Below are 16,292 nucleotides of genomic sequence, written 5' to 3' on the forward strand. Positions count from 1 at the left end.
GAATATACTTCAAACATATTTGCACAGATTTTTTACATGATCCTATTTTAATACCAAATGATTATTGCTTGAATCTTTCTTATACTCAAAAACAGAGGACAACATAAACCAGCATTTAAGAGCAGACCTTGAACACCTCATCATATCTACTCTAGCATTTGTAATTACTAATACAGTAATCCTAAATTAGCAGTCTGTCACGTAAACCTCTGGATTAGTATGGCTGGCTAGAGCCACAGACTGAGAATGGAATATAGCTTTTCATGCTGAGATAATCTGCTCATCACTGCCTCATTTTATAGGTATTTACAAAGTCCTTGAAACTTATCCCATATAAGTCAATAAGAGATTTGTCGTTAACTTCAGCAGAGAGAGATTTGCATTTTGGTACTCTTCTTAACCTATCTGAGAGAAACAGTTAGCTAGTGTGGATAACACAAGTAGAACTGAGTCTTTTATATTGCTGCTCACACAGAGAGTGTGTAATGGGAATGAGGTCTCCCCAGTTTGGTATCTATTCATGTACTTATTTGGTTTTCATAGCAGCTTAAAAATGTCCTTTAAAAATAAAAGGTAAAAATCGACTATAGCCTTAGCGCAGCATTTCTTTTCACTCTCTCCCTTTCCCCCTGCCTTCACGGTGCCACAGGGAGTCACAGCCAGAACATATTGTAAGTGAGTTGTTGACCTCTCAACTTTTTAATTGCCCAGTGTATGTAGTTTCTCAGTGTCAAGTCCCATGATGGAAGCACGCCTCGAGCATCCAGTGACATGAAGCAGGAGGCAGCGGGGCAGGAGGCTGCAGCTGGGGTGAAGCAAGTGCTCCCTGTAACCAGCTGAATACCACACTTTCCCTTGTACCTCGGGATTTTGCACATCAGACACATCAGCAGACTGATCAGTAACATCTGCTTCATGGCATAAGAGAGACAAAGAAAAAGCTGTGGCACTGTGCTGTAAATGTGAATGTTTACAGATGATAATAAGGGTGGAGAGAAGAAAAATTAGATGAGTGAGTCGTATGTGTAAAGCACACAATTTGATGGGCCTGCTGCAAGAAAAAACAAAAATTTCTGTGTATTAGTGCTTGTTGCTGCTTGTGCCTGAGAGGTCTTTAGTCTCCAGGGAATAAAAGAGATGAGACACCAACACCAGTTCGTTCACAGTGCCCTGGCTGCAGAATGAAGCTGAACTCCCAAAGATCCCAGCCAACTTCATCTTATCCTTTTGTAATGTCTGATCTAGCACTCTATAAAACCAAGAGGTTACCAGTGACACAAATCAGCCAAATACCCAAAAAAATCTTCCATATTTCTTCAGGGCACTGTCCCCGCTGTCTCAGTAACTTTTCTCCAACCATGAGCCGGCTCTCACACTTCAAAGATTAGTCAATGAGGGATACAGTTCAGAAAGCTAGAAGTCACGTTACGTGTCAGAGGACAGAAATAAAAAAACTTTTTGACTCCTTCATGTGACTGCAGCTTTAATTAGAGATACTGTCTTACAACAGAACTACAAGTAATAAGAGCATCCTGAAGGCAACGCAAATAATTCTGCCTTCCCCTGAAAGAATGTGATGACACGGAGAAGCAGAGCAAGAGACTCAAACACAAGGAATATCCTGCCTTAAGGTAACCTCTCCTGACACCCCCAAGATAAGCCACAAAATTTATCTCAAAAATCTTTTTAAAGCACATCTTCTAGAACTACTTATTCTCTCTTAAAAGAGTTGAGGTTCAATCACCTTCTAAGGAATAAGGTGCTAAGAAACTGCATCTGATGTCCCCAGTGCTTTTTTTTCTAGCTATGGGTTCTAGATCATCTACTGTTATCATCTTGTCAGAAAGGTAAAAAGATCCCAGCATTAAATATCTTCACTACATGCAAGTATCTATCCAAAAGTATCCATCAATTTGAATACCTCATATTTGTAAACTTGGCATTATTAACAGCTGATGGAGGTCTCCCCTTGAATCATTGAATCATACAAACCCCGTAGTTTACCACTTATTCTGCCTTCAGGTGCGATTAAGATTCAGATAAGCAGGGCCTGTATTTATTTGTCTGAAGACAAAATTCAGTCTCTCGCAAACAATCATACCTGTGCATATATTGCATACCTATAAAACACCATGACAAGTCTCTGTGGGTGTTGTTATAATCTGTGCTAGATTACAAATACCAACTCAAATTAACTCACCAGAGAACGGTGTCATTAGTTTTAGTGAAAAGTGATTTTTAGTGTCTGATTCTACAGCACTATTTGTTTGTTCTGCTCTCTGTTTTATTGGATAACAAACAACCAGATATTATAGGGTGTATTTGAAACAGATAATCAGTACTGACTTCCTGATCTAAAACTAGTCTGAGAGGTTCTCTCAGTCTTCTAGAATATTCAAAGACACTCACACTGAGAAAAAGAAACCAGAAGAGGAAAAAAAAAAAACCAAACAAAGAGTTGCTCCTCTGAGTCTCTCAGTTTATGTAAGATTGATTATGCTCTACAGAACATTTTCCAGTCCTTTTTTAATGGTCCATGTGACAGGGCTTTCCTCATTTCAATGGCTTCTTTCTTGTACAGAGTCTAAGAGTCCTGAAAAATGGAATGATAGGCCAACCTGGGCATCACATAGTTCCTTTGCCTATCTAGCTCATGTTGTAGAAGTCTAACTGTATTCAGAACAAGGCACTGTGTATCTCCAATACCTTTACCACATTCATTTTTAGGATCTTCTCACTGGCATGTACCTAATTTGTTTTTTAATTAATTATAAATCATTACTTCCACTTGACCACTCAGAGAGGAGAAAATAGAGAGAAGGTATGGAATGAAAATTTCAGAAAGCTCAGAAAAGCCAAAGAGTTACATGAAAGTATCAGCTGCCCCCAGTCAGTCAAACTACTACTGTGGAAGTTGGCACCAATAGTCCTAGTACATCTGAAGAAAATGTAGACATATTGTCAGCTCATCTTCAATATCTTCGGTACCAATGACAACCAATGTAGCATTTTTCAAGCGATTATTTTGTAAAGACACATGCATTGTGATACAATTGTGTTATTTTGCAGGATAAAATATTTTGACAGTGTCCTTTAAAACAGATTTTTTTTTCTGCGTTTGCTACAAGTATTTGTTTTCTCAGTGTCATTTAATTATGATTGTTACGATCAACTTAGGAGTTTCACAATTATGCATTATTTTTTATTTTCTCCAGAGCCTGGAACTTTGATAGTACACAAGAGTCTGATGTTCCATTAAAATAAGAGATGCTGTAAGTCTCCAGAGTTGCAGAATTGGGAAATGTAAAGAAAGGACACTGAAAAAATACCTGAAAAGATATGTAAAGAAAAAGAGCAGCAAATTCATTTATGAATTTAATTCTCACTTACTTAAAAAACAAATTTCCTTGGTTTCAGTGGCAATGTCTGTGTTTTTGAATAAATAAGGTTGTCAATATTGTTTCCATAAAATATAGAATATTTAATATGAAATTTGCATGAGACATTATATATTGTAGTAGTTGATCATATTTAACCAACAGGGTAAAAGTGACTATATTGTTTTCAAGTTCTACCCACTATTACTAAGCCTGATTCCGAATTATTCTGATTGCCTGGGGCTTTATTATCTTTTACCCTGTCTTTAAAAAGATTTAGAAAAATCATATTGAAGAAAAATAAAATAGAAATGCTTCAGTTTCCTTTTTTTCCAAGTTTTATTTAGAGGTTGGAATCACAAATGTCATTAGAGATGGAAAAGAAGACATTACAGTACTGTAATGTCTGTCTTTATTTAACGTCAGTAACTTACAGGTCTAGACTGTGTAGTATAAAGATGTCTTCTTTAACTTTCAATGTTACAGAGAAGACAAAGGACATGAAATAAATTTTTTCTGTTTTAAATTATTTCTGCAGTGTTTCTCCTATCTAGATTTAGAAGACAGTAATGTAAATGAAGACAAACATAGCTGTATAGTAAACATATACAGCCTCTGTATACATGTATATAGTATGTATGTATAGCAGCTGCAGAGCAACAAGGTTGACTTTTCAGAACTGATTATTTTTTTCCTCATTTACCACACAAGAACATAAAGAAAGACTTTATAAACATGATTTTTTGGGGACTGAAACTATCCACTGATAATCAGCAAGCCCGTAAAACAGTATGCAAATGTGTGGGTCATGTGATGCATGATCCTGATAGCACAGCGTGACTCTGATCCAGCACAGATCCTGCTAAAGTAGAATTCCACATTATATTGCCATTCCCATGGGTTATTGAGAGTTTAGGTCCATTCTTGGAGTTCATAGATGCTGCCACAGATTAGAGTGGAATTACACTGCAAGCACTGACTGTTAAAAAAAAAAAAAAAACAAAACACAAAAAAAGCTACTGATCTAGTAAGAGGAAATATACAGACAAGGATAAGAAAAGTTGTAACTGGAATTGCATCATACTACCAGCAGCTTGGGTGGTGGCCTCATCTTCCCATTGATCTATGTTACCACATACCAGAAGATGAAGCTAAATATGTGATGTATCATAAATATCTAGCTCAATCAAGAAAGCCTTCTTCCTTTTAACCCTTTCCCAACACATGCACACTTTGAAGTGAATATTATTCATCCATCTAACTTGTACACTACCGAAATAAACAGTAAGAAGTCTTTCCTCTTAACTGCTGATTTTTCACTCTTTCTCTAAAGGACTTAGTTTCCGCAGTGACAGGACATATTTTTCTTTTCAGTGTAACAGTTAGCCTCTCTTCTAGACTCAGCAGGATACATCTCTGTCAAGTGACGAATGTAATCTATCTGTAATGTGAAAACATCTGTTCTGGTTTTCCTTACCAAGGTAAATGGCTCAGGTGTGTAATAACTGATGTCTTGGACATATACTTCAGTTTCCTTAAACTCTTTTTATTAAACATTATACACGTCTATCCTATGTGATAGAGTTATGAGATCTTCAAGCTAATGCACGCTTGATCCTGTAAATTCATATGGCAGTGGAATACCTTGCAGATATGTCAGCACACGTCCTGGACCAGTACAACTGCATTCTCTGGGATGTAGCACTTGCAGTAATGTGGCTTTCCAGCTTGGGTAAGTTTGTGCGTATCCAGCTAATTGTGCCTTGCATTTTCAGTTCAGACACTGATTTGTGCTGGATCAGCGGACTGTCTCACCTCCCCTCCCTTGGTTCTGCATACGTAAACTTTCAAAAACTTACCTAAACATGATGCTGAAATCCACTATAAAGGCAACTTTTAAGTTGCTTTTATTAACTTGACTGAATTTTGTTGGCAGGTTGAGTGCTGGAGGTATCAGGAAAATTCTGAAGGTGCAGTTCTCACAAACCCATACAACAACAGACATAAACATCAGTGAAAACTAAAGAAAGAGGTTCCCCTACCGAAATAAAGATAAAAATTATGACTTTTCATTTCACTGTTTGGAGGGCTTTAATTGACATGACTCTTTGCTTTCTTGAGCTGGACAATAGAGATCTGGCAAGTGCATTAAACGCGCACATGATCTGTCACTTCTGCAGGCTGGTCTTTGCTGTCAACATACATATTTCACCTTCTCTCATTATGAGTGGTTTATCCAAGGCGGAATAAGGCTCAGATGTTGCTGACTCCATAAAACGGAAGCAAGCAGTCTTCAAGTTCCTTGCTTTTAAAGGAATAATTTCCTATTTACTCATCTCAGGGGATTGCCTTTGTAACCTTAGCAGAGGAGCATTTCATTGCTGTCACTTTTGCATATCATTTACCTTGAAATGTTGTCAGATGCATTTTCAAAGATATAAGAGGCAGAAGCATCGTTACTGAAAAAACATGATCTTACCCAGACATTACAGAAGTTGGAGCACGTGATTGTTGCTGATGCAAAGGTGACTTCCTAACCTCTTGCTTTGCTTATATGAGGCGTTTTTTCCCACTTCTTGCTTTTCCTTTCTCTCCCTTTTTCCTTTCCTTCCCCTCTTTCCTCTCTTTTTCTTAGGACTCACTTTCCACTTTCGGATTTTTTATTTAAACACTCATTACACTCTCTGATGCTTATCTTGTTGTTTAGTCACAGTGTATGACTTCCCGTTTCCTACTATCAGTGTAAGTCAATTCCCTCTCTCCCAGCAATTCTGTGTGGGAATGAACATGATCGTTAATCATTTTACAGCTCACAGCCTCCAAGATAATACCACTGGCTAATAGAATGGTGACGGTAAGAACTGCAGCAGTTTTCCAGCATTTTTAATGTATCTGAACTTTCTGACTTGTCTTTAATTTATGAAGTGTCATCTTGGCATTTCCTGTGAGGGAAAGATTATAACATCTCTACCTACTTTGATCTGCATCGTAATAGTAATTTCTACACCAGACATGCTAAAAATAATTTGGTCAATTTGATGCTGATGAGAATATAGGATTAAATTATGTGTCCTCTTACACAATTGACTTTAGTGACATGACATATGCCATCCAGAAGGACCTTGACAGGCTTGAGAGATGGGCCTGTGAGAACATCATGAAGTTCAACAAGGTCAAATGCAAGGTCCTGCATTTGGGGGTGGGTCAGGGCAATCCCAAGCACAAGTATAGGCTGGGCAGAGAATAGATTGAGAGCAACCCTGAGGAGAAAGACTTGGGAGTGCTGGTTGATGAGAAGCTCAACATGAGCTGGCAATGTGCACTTGCAGCCCAGAAAGCCAACAGTATCCTGGGCTGCATCAAAAGAAGTGTGGCCAGCAGCTCAAGGGAGGTGATTCTACCCCTCTGCTCTCATGAGACCCCACCTGGAATACTGCATTGGGCTCTGGGATCCCCAACTGAAGAAGGACATGGAGCTGTTGGAGCGAGTCCAAAGGAGGGCCACAAAGATGATCCAAGGGCTGGAGCACCTCTCCTATGAAGACAGGCTGAGAGTTGGGGCTGTTCAGCCTGGAGAAGAGAAGGCTCCAGAGTAATCTTATAGCAGCCTTCCAGTAGTTAAAGGGGGCCTACAAGAAAGCTGGAGAGGGACTTTTTACAAGGGTGTGTAGTGATAGGACAAGGGTCAATGGCTTTAAACTGAAAAAGGAGAGATTTCGAATACATATAAGGAAGAATTTTTTTACATTGAGGGTGGAACAGGTTGCCCAGAGAAGTTGTGGATGCCCCATCCCTGGAAGTGTTCAAGGCCAGATTGGATGAGGCTTTGAGCAACCTGGTGTAGTGGAGGGTGTCCCTGCCCATGGCACAGGGGTTGGAATTAGATGATCTTTGAGGTCCCTCCCAACCCAAACCGTTCTATGATTCTATGGTTCTATGATTAGATATGAATGGAGACTTCTACTGCTCTGAATGAGTTTTAGACCACTTCTGTACACACAGAGTCTACACCAATTACCATAATGCCAAATTCTGGCATTTTGCCCCCTATATATATTGCCCCCCCATATATTACTCACACACTATGTACAAGTAGCACCTCTACAAGTCAGGAGATAAGTAATTTTTATGCTGCATTCAATCCATGGCCTACCTGTCGAGTTGTACAATTTATAATTAGTAACCCTTCTGATGACAAAGTCTATGGTTTTGATTGATTACAATCACAACCAAACTCATCAACTTGTCCTTTAGCACGGTTGTAGGTCTCACCTATGAGAGAATGATCTGACAGGCAGACTCACAGCTTTGCCTGCTGAGAATGTGCCAGAAGAACTCTGTTTGAGTCATGCTGAAGCAGCTAAGAAGGATCCTTCCTATTATATCTAACCTACAGTTCTGCTTTACGTATAACATGTCTCCAGATTTGTAATTGGAAGCCAGACTGTTACGTCCATTTAGAATAAAGTTTTACTTTCTCATCTTGCAGGTGAATTGAATCTCAGTTGAAGAGAACAGAACCCTTACAGAACACATTATCTTTTTGTAGGCAACGAAATTACACATAAAGATGTGTGTGTGTACAGGCAGCGCTTGGGGGACTTGCCTCCAAAGCATAGTTAAGGTTAGAAGATGTCTCCCATCCGAGTTCCCCCTGACAGGCGGAGAGGTGGCAGCAGAGAAACATGTCGTGCTTCTGAGACTCCCTGCTCCACATGATTGCAAAACTTTTGGTCAAGAAAAGCCCCCCCACCCCCAATGCAGGTAGATGCTAGACTCCCACTAGTGCCATGCAAAACACTGTCTGCAAGTAAAAAGGAACTGGTTTGGCTCCTATTACTTTTTATCTCAGTTGACAACTGTCCTTCTTGTGCATGCAGCTAATCCACTGGCACTGCACATCCATTAGCTCTTGCGCATTCCTCAGCTTTGGATCCTCCACATAAGAATATAGGAAGCTGCTGGGAAATGGGAGAAACCAGTGGAGCCACTGAGAGCTTTCTTCCATTTGAATCAATATTTTAGCTGTGTTTAGTACATTGATTCTTAGAACAGCAGGGTCTTCCGAAAGAATCTATATAAAAAATGGAAGAAAGCAATGTAACAAAATCATATTTTCAGTTACTTTTTTAAAAAAATAAAAATCTTGCCTAATTGTACTGCCTGCTTGCATTTCAGTCAAAAATGAAACACTTTCACCAGTGACACCTTCTCCTTTTGGTTCTCATCCTTTACTTAGTTTACTTTGGCATTTGCATAGTAAAAAAAACCTCAAACCAAAATCTTCGATTTTCTTAGCTTACTGTACGGAGCCAGAATATTCTATGGCAGTACTGCAAATTACTGTGACGTATTTACAAAAATTATTATTTCCTTTCAGTTTGAAATCAGGTACTTCTGAAGCATTGTTTAAGACCTGAAAGGAAAAAGGCATTTTACAATATCCTTGTCAATCTAGATGGCTTTTTTTTTTATTTCACAGGGTTCTGATAATGGAGACTCAAGCCTTCTAGCCTGCTGAATTTTTTCTTCTGTTAAATAATAGGAAATCCTAGACAACTGATAGGAGGACAAATATCTGCATTATATGAATTAGTCTACATATACAATCTTGACAACATAAAAAAAACACTTAAAATCAAATCTATGAAAAGGCAAATTATTTCAGAATTATTTATGGCAAAATAATTTTCTCCTGACAGAAACAATATCTTACTTAACAGAGAAGAGCTATAAAAGGAGACCAAAACACTGGCATGCATTCTTTACCACTTTGACCGACTACCTCAAAATTAATTTCTTGCAGAGAAATCCTCTGTGGGAGAGTGGATTATTGGCCTTCCTTCTTTATGGTCTGTAGTATTATCCAACAGTGAAGGCGTTAAATTTTGTGAAAGAATTAAATTAAGAGTTTAGTAGGCTGTTTGCTCATATTTAAAGACAGATGTGCATGCAAGGTTTGAGAACAGGATGACCATCCTTGAAGCTACAAAAAGTGACTTATTTAAAAACTCCCTATCAAGAGTTTGCCATCCTTGAAGGGGGAACATGCCAGAAAATGTATAAACTTTTGCAGCAGGGGGAGATCATGACCACCAACTCATGGATCACCTACCCTAAAGGTACCTCAGATTCAAAAGAAAAGGGCGGAGGCAAATATGACTGAGCATGCAAAGTAATTTACATGCTGGTTGAGAGAAAATTAACCAATTGATTAAGAGAATAACACAGAATATGTATGATTTCGGGGAAATGTTATGCATATGTATGATTACAATGTATAACTAAGATTCTATCCCCGGACGGTGTGGACACGTTTGGAGGAATTTATCCCCCATGTCTCCAGCACTGCAATAAAGAATGCCTACATTCTAAAACTTCAAAATAAGTGTTAGAGGGTTTTTCTCTGCTGACTTTTACAATATCAGTAGTATGAAAGCACCTTCATAAGCAAGGGACACCATCATGGTGCTGTTGTGCTCCCATGGCTCCTGGTTGCACAAGTAACCTTCCAGGGACAGTTGCAAACTGAGTGTATCATTCCTGGGTCAAGCCATCTTGAAGTGATTAGGAGAAGGTGAACGTGGAACCCATGCTCTGAAGAAATTGCAGTGTGATAGGATATATTTATTCATAGGAAAAAAAAAAAGCTTTTTTTTTTTCTCTGATAGAGCACAAACCAAAATTTCTTCTCAAGGAAGGAAAAATGGTAGAAATACAGATACCTCATTAGTCTTGTTCATGGACATACATGTTTTGGCTAGTTGAGCTGTCAGCAGTATTGCAAAGCCTTAGTTCTCTGCACTGGAATTGCTAATGGTGCAATTCAGTCAATAAAAAATGAATGTTTGGGGAATTCCACCACGTAGTGTTCCTTTGTAACTAGGAGAGATCTGTTTTATTCACATCAGAGATGGTACAGGAAACAAGCTGTGGGTGAAAATTATCCAAAGTTTGCCAGAGAGATCAGCTACTGTATGGTTAAAACATACGCAACCCATAAACCTAACATTTTATATTATGCTTTCCATCTTTATAATTATAGAAATGTAGATGGAATTGCTATGTTTACCAGAAAAGTATAAAACATCTGTGGGATTCCCTCCCCATAAGGCTGTCACAGGAGAGTGATCAACCCATCAGGATCAATGGGAGAAGCTCTCTGGTCAATAGAAGCTCTCTGGATCACCTTACAGACTGAGAGGAGTTGCTGACTGCAAGCATATGAGACTCATTATAGCATGCCAGGGAGGAGTATTTTGAGACTGCGCAAGACTCATTATGGGATGTTTATGCAAAGAACCAAAGGTGGGGAAAGGAAGAGATCAAGGGGGTTGATGATGCACAACCGGCAGCTCTTCAGTACATTTCTCTGGCTGCGTCCTGCACCTGATCAGCGCAGTGTCTCTTGTCTTCGTCTTAAATTTCATTTCTGTTTTCCTGGGTGGGGGGACTGTTCCGCGCGTGTGTGTGTGTGTGTGCGTGTGTCTCTGTGTCTGTGTGTGTGTCTGTGTGTCTGTCTGTGTGTGTGTGTGTGTCAGCAGCTGGAATTAGACCAGAAGTCATAGGCTCCTATGTGTCCAGAACGCCAGCAACTGGAGAGACTGATGGAGGAGCCGACCCCTTCCTCCCGTGGTCGCCACGGAGATCGACGCCCGTCGCAGCGGAGGCGGAACGCTGGGAGGCGGCGCCACTCGACAGCCGGAGCCTTTTCGCCGCTGCGCTCGGGTCCGCACCTCCGCCTTCCGCCGTCCCGCGGTTACCCTGGCAACGGCGCCACCGGCGGGGCGAGGAGCTCGGGCTCGGCGGCAAGATGGTGAGAGGCGGCGGGGCCGGGGGCGCTGGGCGGGCGCGGTACTTTTCCCCTCCTCGGGCGGGGAAGGCTTCGCCGAGGTCCTGCTCTGACCCGGCTCCGCTCCGCTCTCTGCCCAGATGCTCTCCAGGGCCAAGCCGGCCGTGGGGGGTACCCCGCCGCCGGGAGACCGGCGGAGGAAGAAAGGGAAGAAAGTGCCGCAGTTGGAGGAACTCCTGGCCCTGAGGGACTTCACCGGCGCGATCGCCCTGCTAGAGGTAACGGCCGCGGCGGGGGCGGAGACCCCGGCCCGAGGGCGCCGGCGGCACCCTGCCTCTCCCGCTCCCCTCGGGAGAGCGGGACCGACAATGCCGCGCCTGTGCCCGACACGGCTGCGGGGCCGGGAGCCCTTCTCCTGCCGTGTGTCCCCCTCGCCTCCTCCCGCGCCCGTTCGGCCCCGTCGGTGCCGCTTTCCCCCTCGCTTCGCCGAACGAGGTGTGGCACGCGAGGGTCGCCGGCTGCTTCCCTCGCAAACGTGAGAGCAGCTCCACGCCGGTAGCATCCATCCGCAGCTGTCAAACCGTCCGTGGTATAAGATGGCCAAGTATTACTTTGATTATCTGTGAGGCTTTACAAACTGCGTGTGAGCTGACAAAATTCTTACGTTCTTTTCTTTTCCACAAAGTTTAAACGGCACGTGGGTGAGCAGGAGGAGGATACTGACCTTTGGATCGGGTACTCTGCCTTTCACTTGGGTGACTACAAGAGAGCACTGGAGGTAAGGTGGGGAAATCCTGCTCCCCGAGGGTTGAAATCGGGATGTTTGATAAAGCCGTGACAACAGGAGGAAGATGTTCTGTAACAGGGAACAGTTCTGCCAGCCATTTAAGGTACAAATGTATGGTAATGAGGCAAATGCTGTGGAAGGCAGTTTGGAATGAAAAAAAGGTGTTTGCCTATGAAAACACACCTTTTTAATGTTATCTACTGTCTAATTTATGCTCAGTAGCCTAATTTACCCATTTAAATGTCATGGTTCTTGTCCTAAACTTTTTGTTCCCTTTTGCAGCTAGCTTTCCATAGTTTTGTTTTTCAAGTTTAATTATGTTTTCGCCTTCATCATGTAGCTTATCTGTAATATACATGCTTTTTTAATTCTTTCCTTAGAGGTTGATGCCCCTGGCCATTTAATGTACTTTATTGTTCTTCTTTATGTTTGCTTGTATTAAGTAATTCAATGAAATCAGACATTGTTATTCTCCAAAAGCTCCAAGTCACTAAAAGACATGTTGATTATTCAAATACACGTACATTTTTAATATTTGTGCCATACAGTGCAGTTGTGTCTCTTTCAGTGTATGAGTCCATACGCAATTCTTTCTCATGTCCGTTTATGTCTCCAATGAAACTCAATTTGTTGCCAGTCAATTTGTTGCCAGTGTCCCTGGGATCCCTTTATCTTCTCAGTTGTGCTAGCATGTTTCTCTCTAGAAGTCTTAACAAATTTTTGTTATCTGCCTTGCTCTGTACCTCCAAGGACTGGAATCAGTGTGCACACCAGAACAGAAAGTGGTGTTTTTCAGTGCACACCAGAACTCACGAGGCTGCATATAAGCTAGTGAAGATTTGAAAACAACTCAGTCTGCCTGAGTATTGTTTGTCTCATTGCTCTGTTCCTACAGGTGTGAATTACTGGGTCCATGCAATGCTGTATTGCACCATTTAAGGCTTATTGGTTTTGGTAAATGTCAGCTGGGGGAGATCTCCATCACAATTCACTGTGAAGCCTTACTGTGAAGTATAGCAAAACCAGTCTCTTAACTTTTTTTCCCTGGGAGAAATATGGAAAAAAAAAAAGATAATTTAAAGTATTAACAAAAGAAAAGAGCCACAGATAATTATATTATAGAACAATTATGATATTAATAAGATCATATAATATTTTAATAATACATGATAATCATAGTATTATCATATTGAGAAAATCACTCTTAGATAAAATTAGGTGTTTGACTATAGTAATACTTGGTCACATGCATAAGATTCATACGTGAGGCAGAAAAAGAATTTCTAAAGCTTCCGAATAAGTTCATAAGGCACTACCACTCCTTAAAAAATTGAAAAGGAAACATCCGTTAGAGATGTTAGAAATGCTCAGTGAATCAAATTCCCAGTATACACAGTATAGAATGTAGCATAGTAGTATAGGACTTAGTGGTAACTTAATATTCATGTTTAGAGTTGTGGAATTTAAAGATTAGGAATGTAACAATCAATTGCTGTAGTTAATATATATCTAGATGTTAGGTGTTAATAGCAAGTGAAAGTTTTAAAAAAGGAAAATGTTTGTATACAAATGAAAAATAGCTTCCAAGTTCTTTGAAATGAATTCTGCTATTTGGAATACCCAGTAGATGCTTTTGTAGCCAGGGTATATTTTAAACGTTTCCTTCAACGAAAGAGTTAACAGCTTTTTGGTTTTGTTTTTGGTTTTTTTAGGTTAGGATTTGTATGTGGTATTTGATTCACCACTAGGTGATGCTGTTGATTCAGGTTTTTCCTTTTTTCTGCCCAAGTAGGGACAAGAAAAGGTTTGTATGCATGGTTTGTGGTTGGTTTGTTCGTGTGTGTGTTTTAAGTGAGAGATCACAAGGCCTGTCTTTTCAGATTTAAGACTGATTTTTGTCACAGTGATGTGTTCTGGTAACTTTGTCATTTTGTGGAGGCATGTGGGAAATGAGCCTGTGCATCTCAACCTAGTTTCTTTTGGGACAAAACACTGTAGTTGTAATTCCCAAGCCTGTAGTAATCAAGGGAAAGAGTGCTGACTGTGGAGGCTGAATTGCCTTTCAGTTATCAGCTTCAAGGTTGAAGTGTAATGCCTTATCTTCTCTGCTATATTACAGAGGCGTTCTTCCTGTATTCTCAAGGACAAATTCCTTCATTATCTATATCCTCTAGATCTTGGAGCACTCTTTGGGGAGTGCCAAGAGCATTGTAAATAAAATGTTACGGGTAGAAGATTCTGCACAATTCTTCAGAGTGACATTACACACAATCTAAATGATTCACACTCCTAAGTGCCTGTGAGGGACAACACGTAGTCTGTGTCACTATATTCCCAGTTCATGGTCCCAGTATATTCCATATACCTGATGAGGATATTCAGAATTATGCTTTTCAATAATCCTTTTATTTATAATGATACTTTCATAGCGAGCCAGGCATGCTGGTTGCATGTCAACTTACGGAGAGTCTTGGGAACTGGAGGTGAGGTGGCCATCATCCACTACTGGGAGAAGCAGGGAAGAAATGAAAAACACACAGACCTCTAGCTCCAAGAATATCTTCAGAGAAAATGGCAGCAAAATATCTGGCACATTCACATAAGAGAATTCACATTCTCTTATCATAGGCCAACAGTCTGGTATTCTTTAGGTAGAGCACTAACCTCAGCTTCTCTAGGGTCACACTTTTGCTTTCTTAGTAGGTAGACACCTTTCTCAAAGGATGTGCCACCAACACTGGTCTGGTGTGATCATATCTACTGCTGTACACCGGTTTACAAATTGCACTGCACTGGACTTGACTCTTCCAGCAGTCGTGATGGCAGTTCCTCCCTGGGAACTGTCTAGCTTCCTTCACTAACATATTTTTACTAACATTGATTTTTACTAACATTGAGTGACTAGTGTCTTCCTGGCATTATATGGCAACCAGAACTCTGCTAGGGGATGGCAGCATCTAATTAGTTTTCTGGAGTCTTCCACATCTACTATCCCTAATGGGTAAAAACCTACCTGTCTTTCTGCCATGACTTGTTCATAGCACTAATCTTAAACCTTTCCTGAAAAATTTCCCAGTGTCACCCAAGGACCAGAATCGAGCATCAGTCCAATGATTCTGTTTCTGAGCTATCTGATCTTTTAAATAGAAGCTGCCAGGGCCTAAGAAAGAGAGAGTTGTAAGACTTATTTGAGATATTGACAATTTAGGAGAGGAATTGGCAAGGGCAGGTGCGTGTCTACTTTGGATTCAAAAACAGGTTTCACATTTGCACTCTGCACCCTCTGACTGGGCTTATGCACGCAGGGTGCTGGCATGGTACAGCTGCTAGACATGGTAATGCCTTTTTGGCCCATCAGCTGCACACATGAGAGCAAACCATGATCTCCAGGCCAGAGCCTTCAATGCATTGTTTCTCTCAAAATCTCACAAACTACAGCCAGTGATTCCAACAGTCTCTCCTATATGTTGCCTCCCTTCTAGCAGAGAATCATGAGCCATTCCACCTCTTCTCTGGATGAGATGATGCCTACCCTGACTTTGCTCAGGATAATTTCATTCAAGCAGTAAATCATGAAAGGAACAGGGCTATACTAGGGTAGTGGTTCATCCATAAGCAGGATTTGGTCTTGCTTGAGTACTTCTGATGGAAGCGTGAGAATATAGGTACACAAGTTCCTTACAGCTGAAGCTAGAAAGTAAAAGATGGATTTTTGGCTCAGGGAAGTTCTCTAGCCTTCTCTGTCATGACTGTAGACAAGTTACAATAAGTATCTCCATACCTCCTTTGAGCACTTGTGGGGCAGCCCTATAGATTGTCCTGTTATTTGCTCTTCAGGATCTGTGTTTATGGGCTTGGAGAATCCAGACAAGTAATAAGGGTGCAGAGCAGAATCCTACTGGCTTCAGCATTGTCAGTAGGTGTCCATAGTTGTAAGCAATCAACCTGGCAGCCTGCTTTTGAGGAAAAGTGCATGTGTCTCATGATAGGGGTGAGAGGTGGAGGAGGGTGAAATAGCAAGAAGTTGTTATGCTCCTTGTTGGCAAAAATATGCCACAGGTTGACCATTGGGAAAGCTTTTGGAGTATTTAGTTTGTTTGGCTTTGTTGTTTTTTTAGAGAGGAGGGAGGAAAGCTCTTGTCAAGTAGTTCTTTGAGAGACTGATGTTAAATGACTTCTAGTGAGGAAAGGAGCAACAGCACATAGTCTGGGCGCAGGGCCCAGAATTACAGGATAAGGAGCACTAATAGTCCTCATTTTTATTTACTGTGTTTCCATAGATTCACATTGGTGCTGCTAGAGCACTCTGTATTTATTGCTTGCTTTGAATGGCCAA

At 40.9% G+C, this 16,292-nt stretch overlaps 1 protein-coding gene across 1 annotated transcript in view; it reads left to right on the forward strand.

The window, feature by feature from the left end:
* The first annotated feature begins 11,164 nt into the window (after positions 1–11,164).
* IFT56 (intraflagellar transport 56) overlaps positions 11,165–16,292 on the forward strand; it is a 54,423-nt gene continuing 49,295 nt past the window's right edge. Inside the window, exons 1-3 of the mRNA XM_086610999.1 lie at positions 11,165–11,193; positions 11,310–11,447; positions 11,855–11,947. Of these exons, the coding sequence (XP_086467125.1) occupies positions 11,191–11,193; positions 11,310–11,447; positions 11,855–11,947 (234 nt within the window). The 5' untranslated portion in view covers positions 11,165–11,190. The remainder of the gene's footprint in view (positions 11,194–11,309; positions 11,448–11,854; positions 11,948–16,292) is intronic.

The sequence above is a fragment of the Tauraco erythrolophus genome, chromosome 4 (genome assembly GCF_009769465.1).
Source record: "Tauraco erythrolophus isolate bTauEry1 chromosome 4, bTauEry1.pri, whole genome shotgun sequence".
In the NCBI taxonomy this organism is placed as follows: domain Eukaryota; kingdom Metazoa; phylum Chordata; class Aves; order Musophagiformes; family Musophagidae; genus Tauraco; species Tauraco erythrolophus.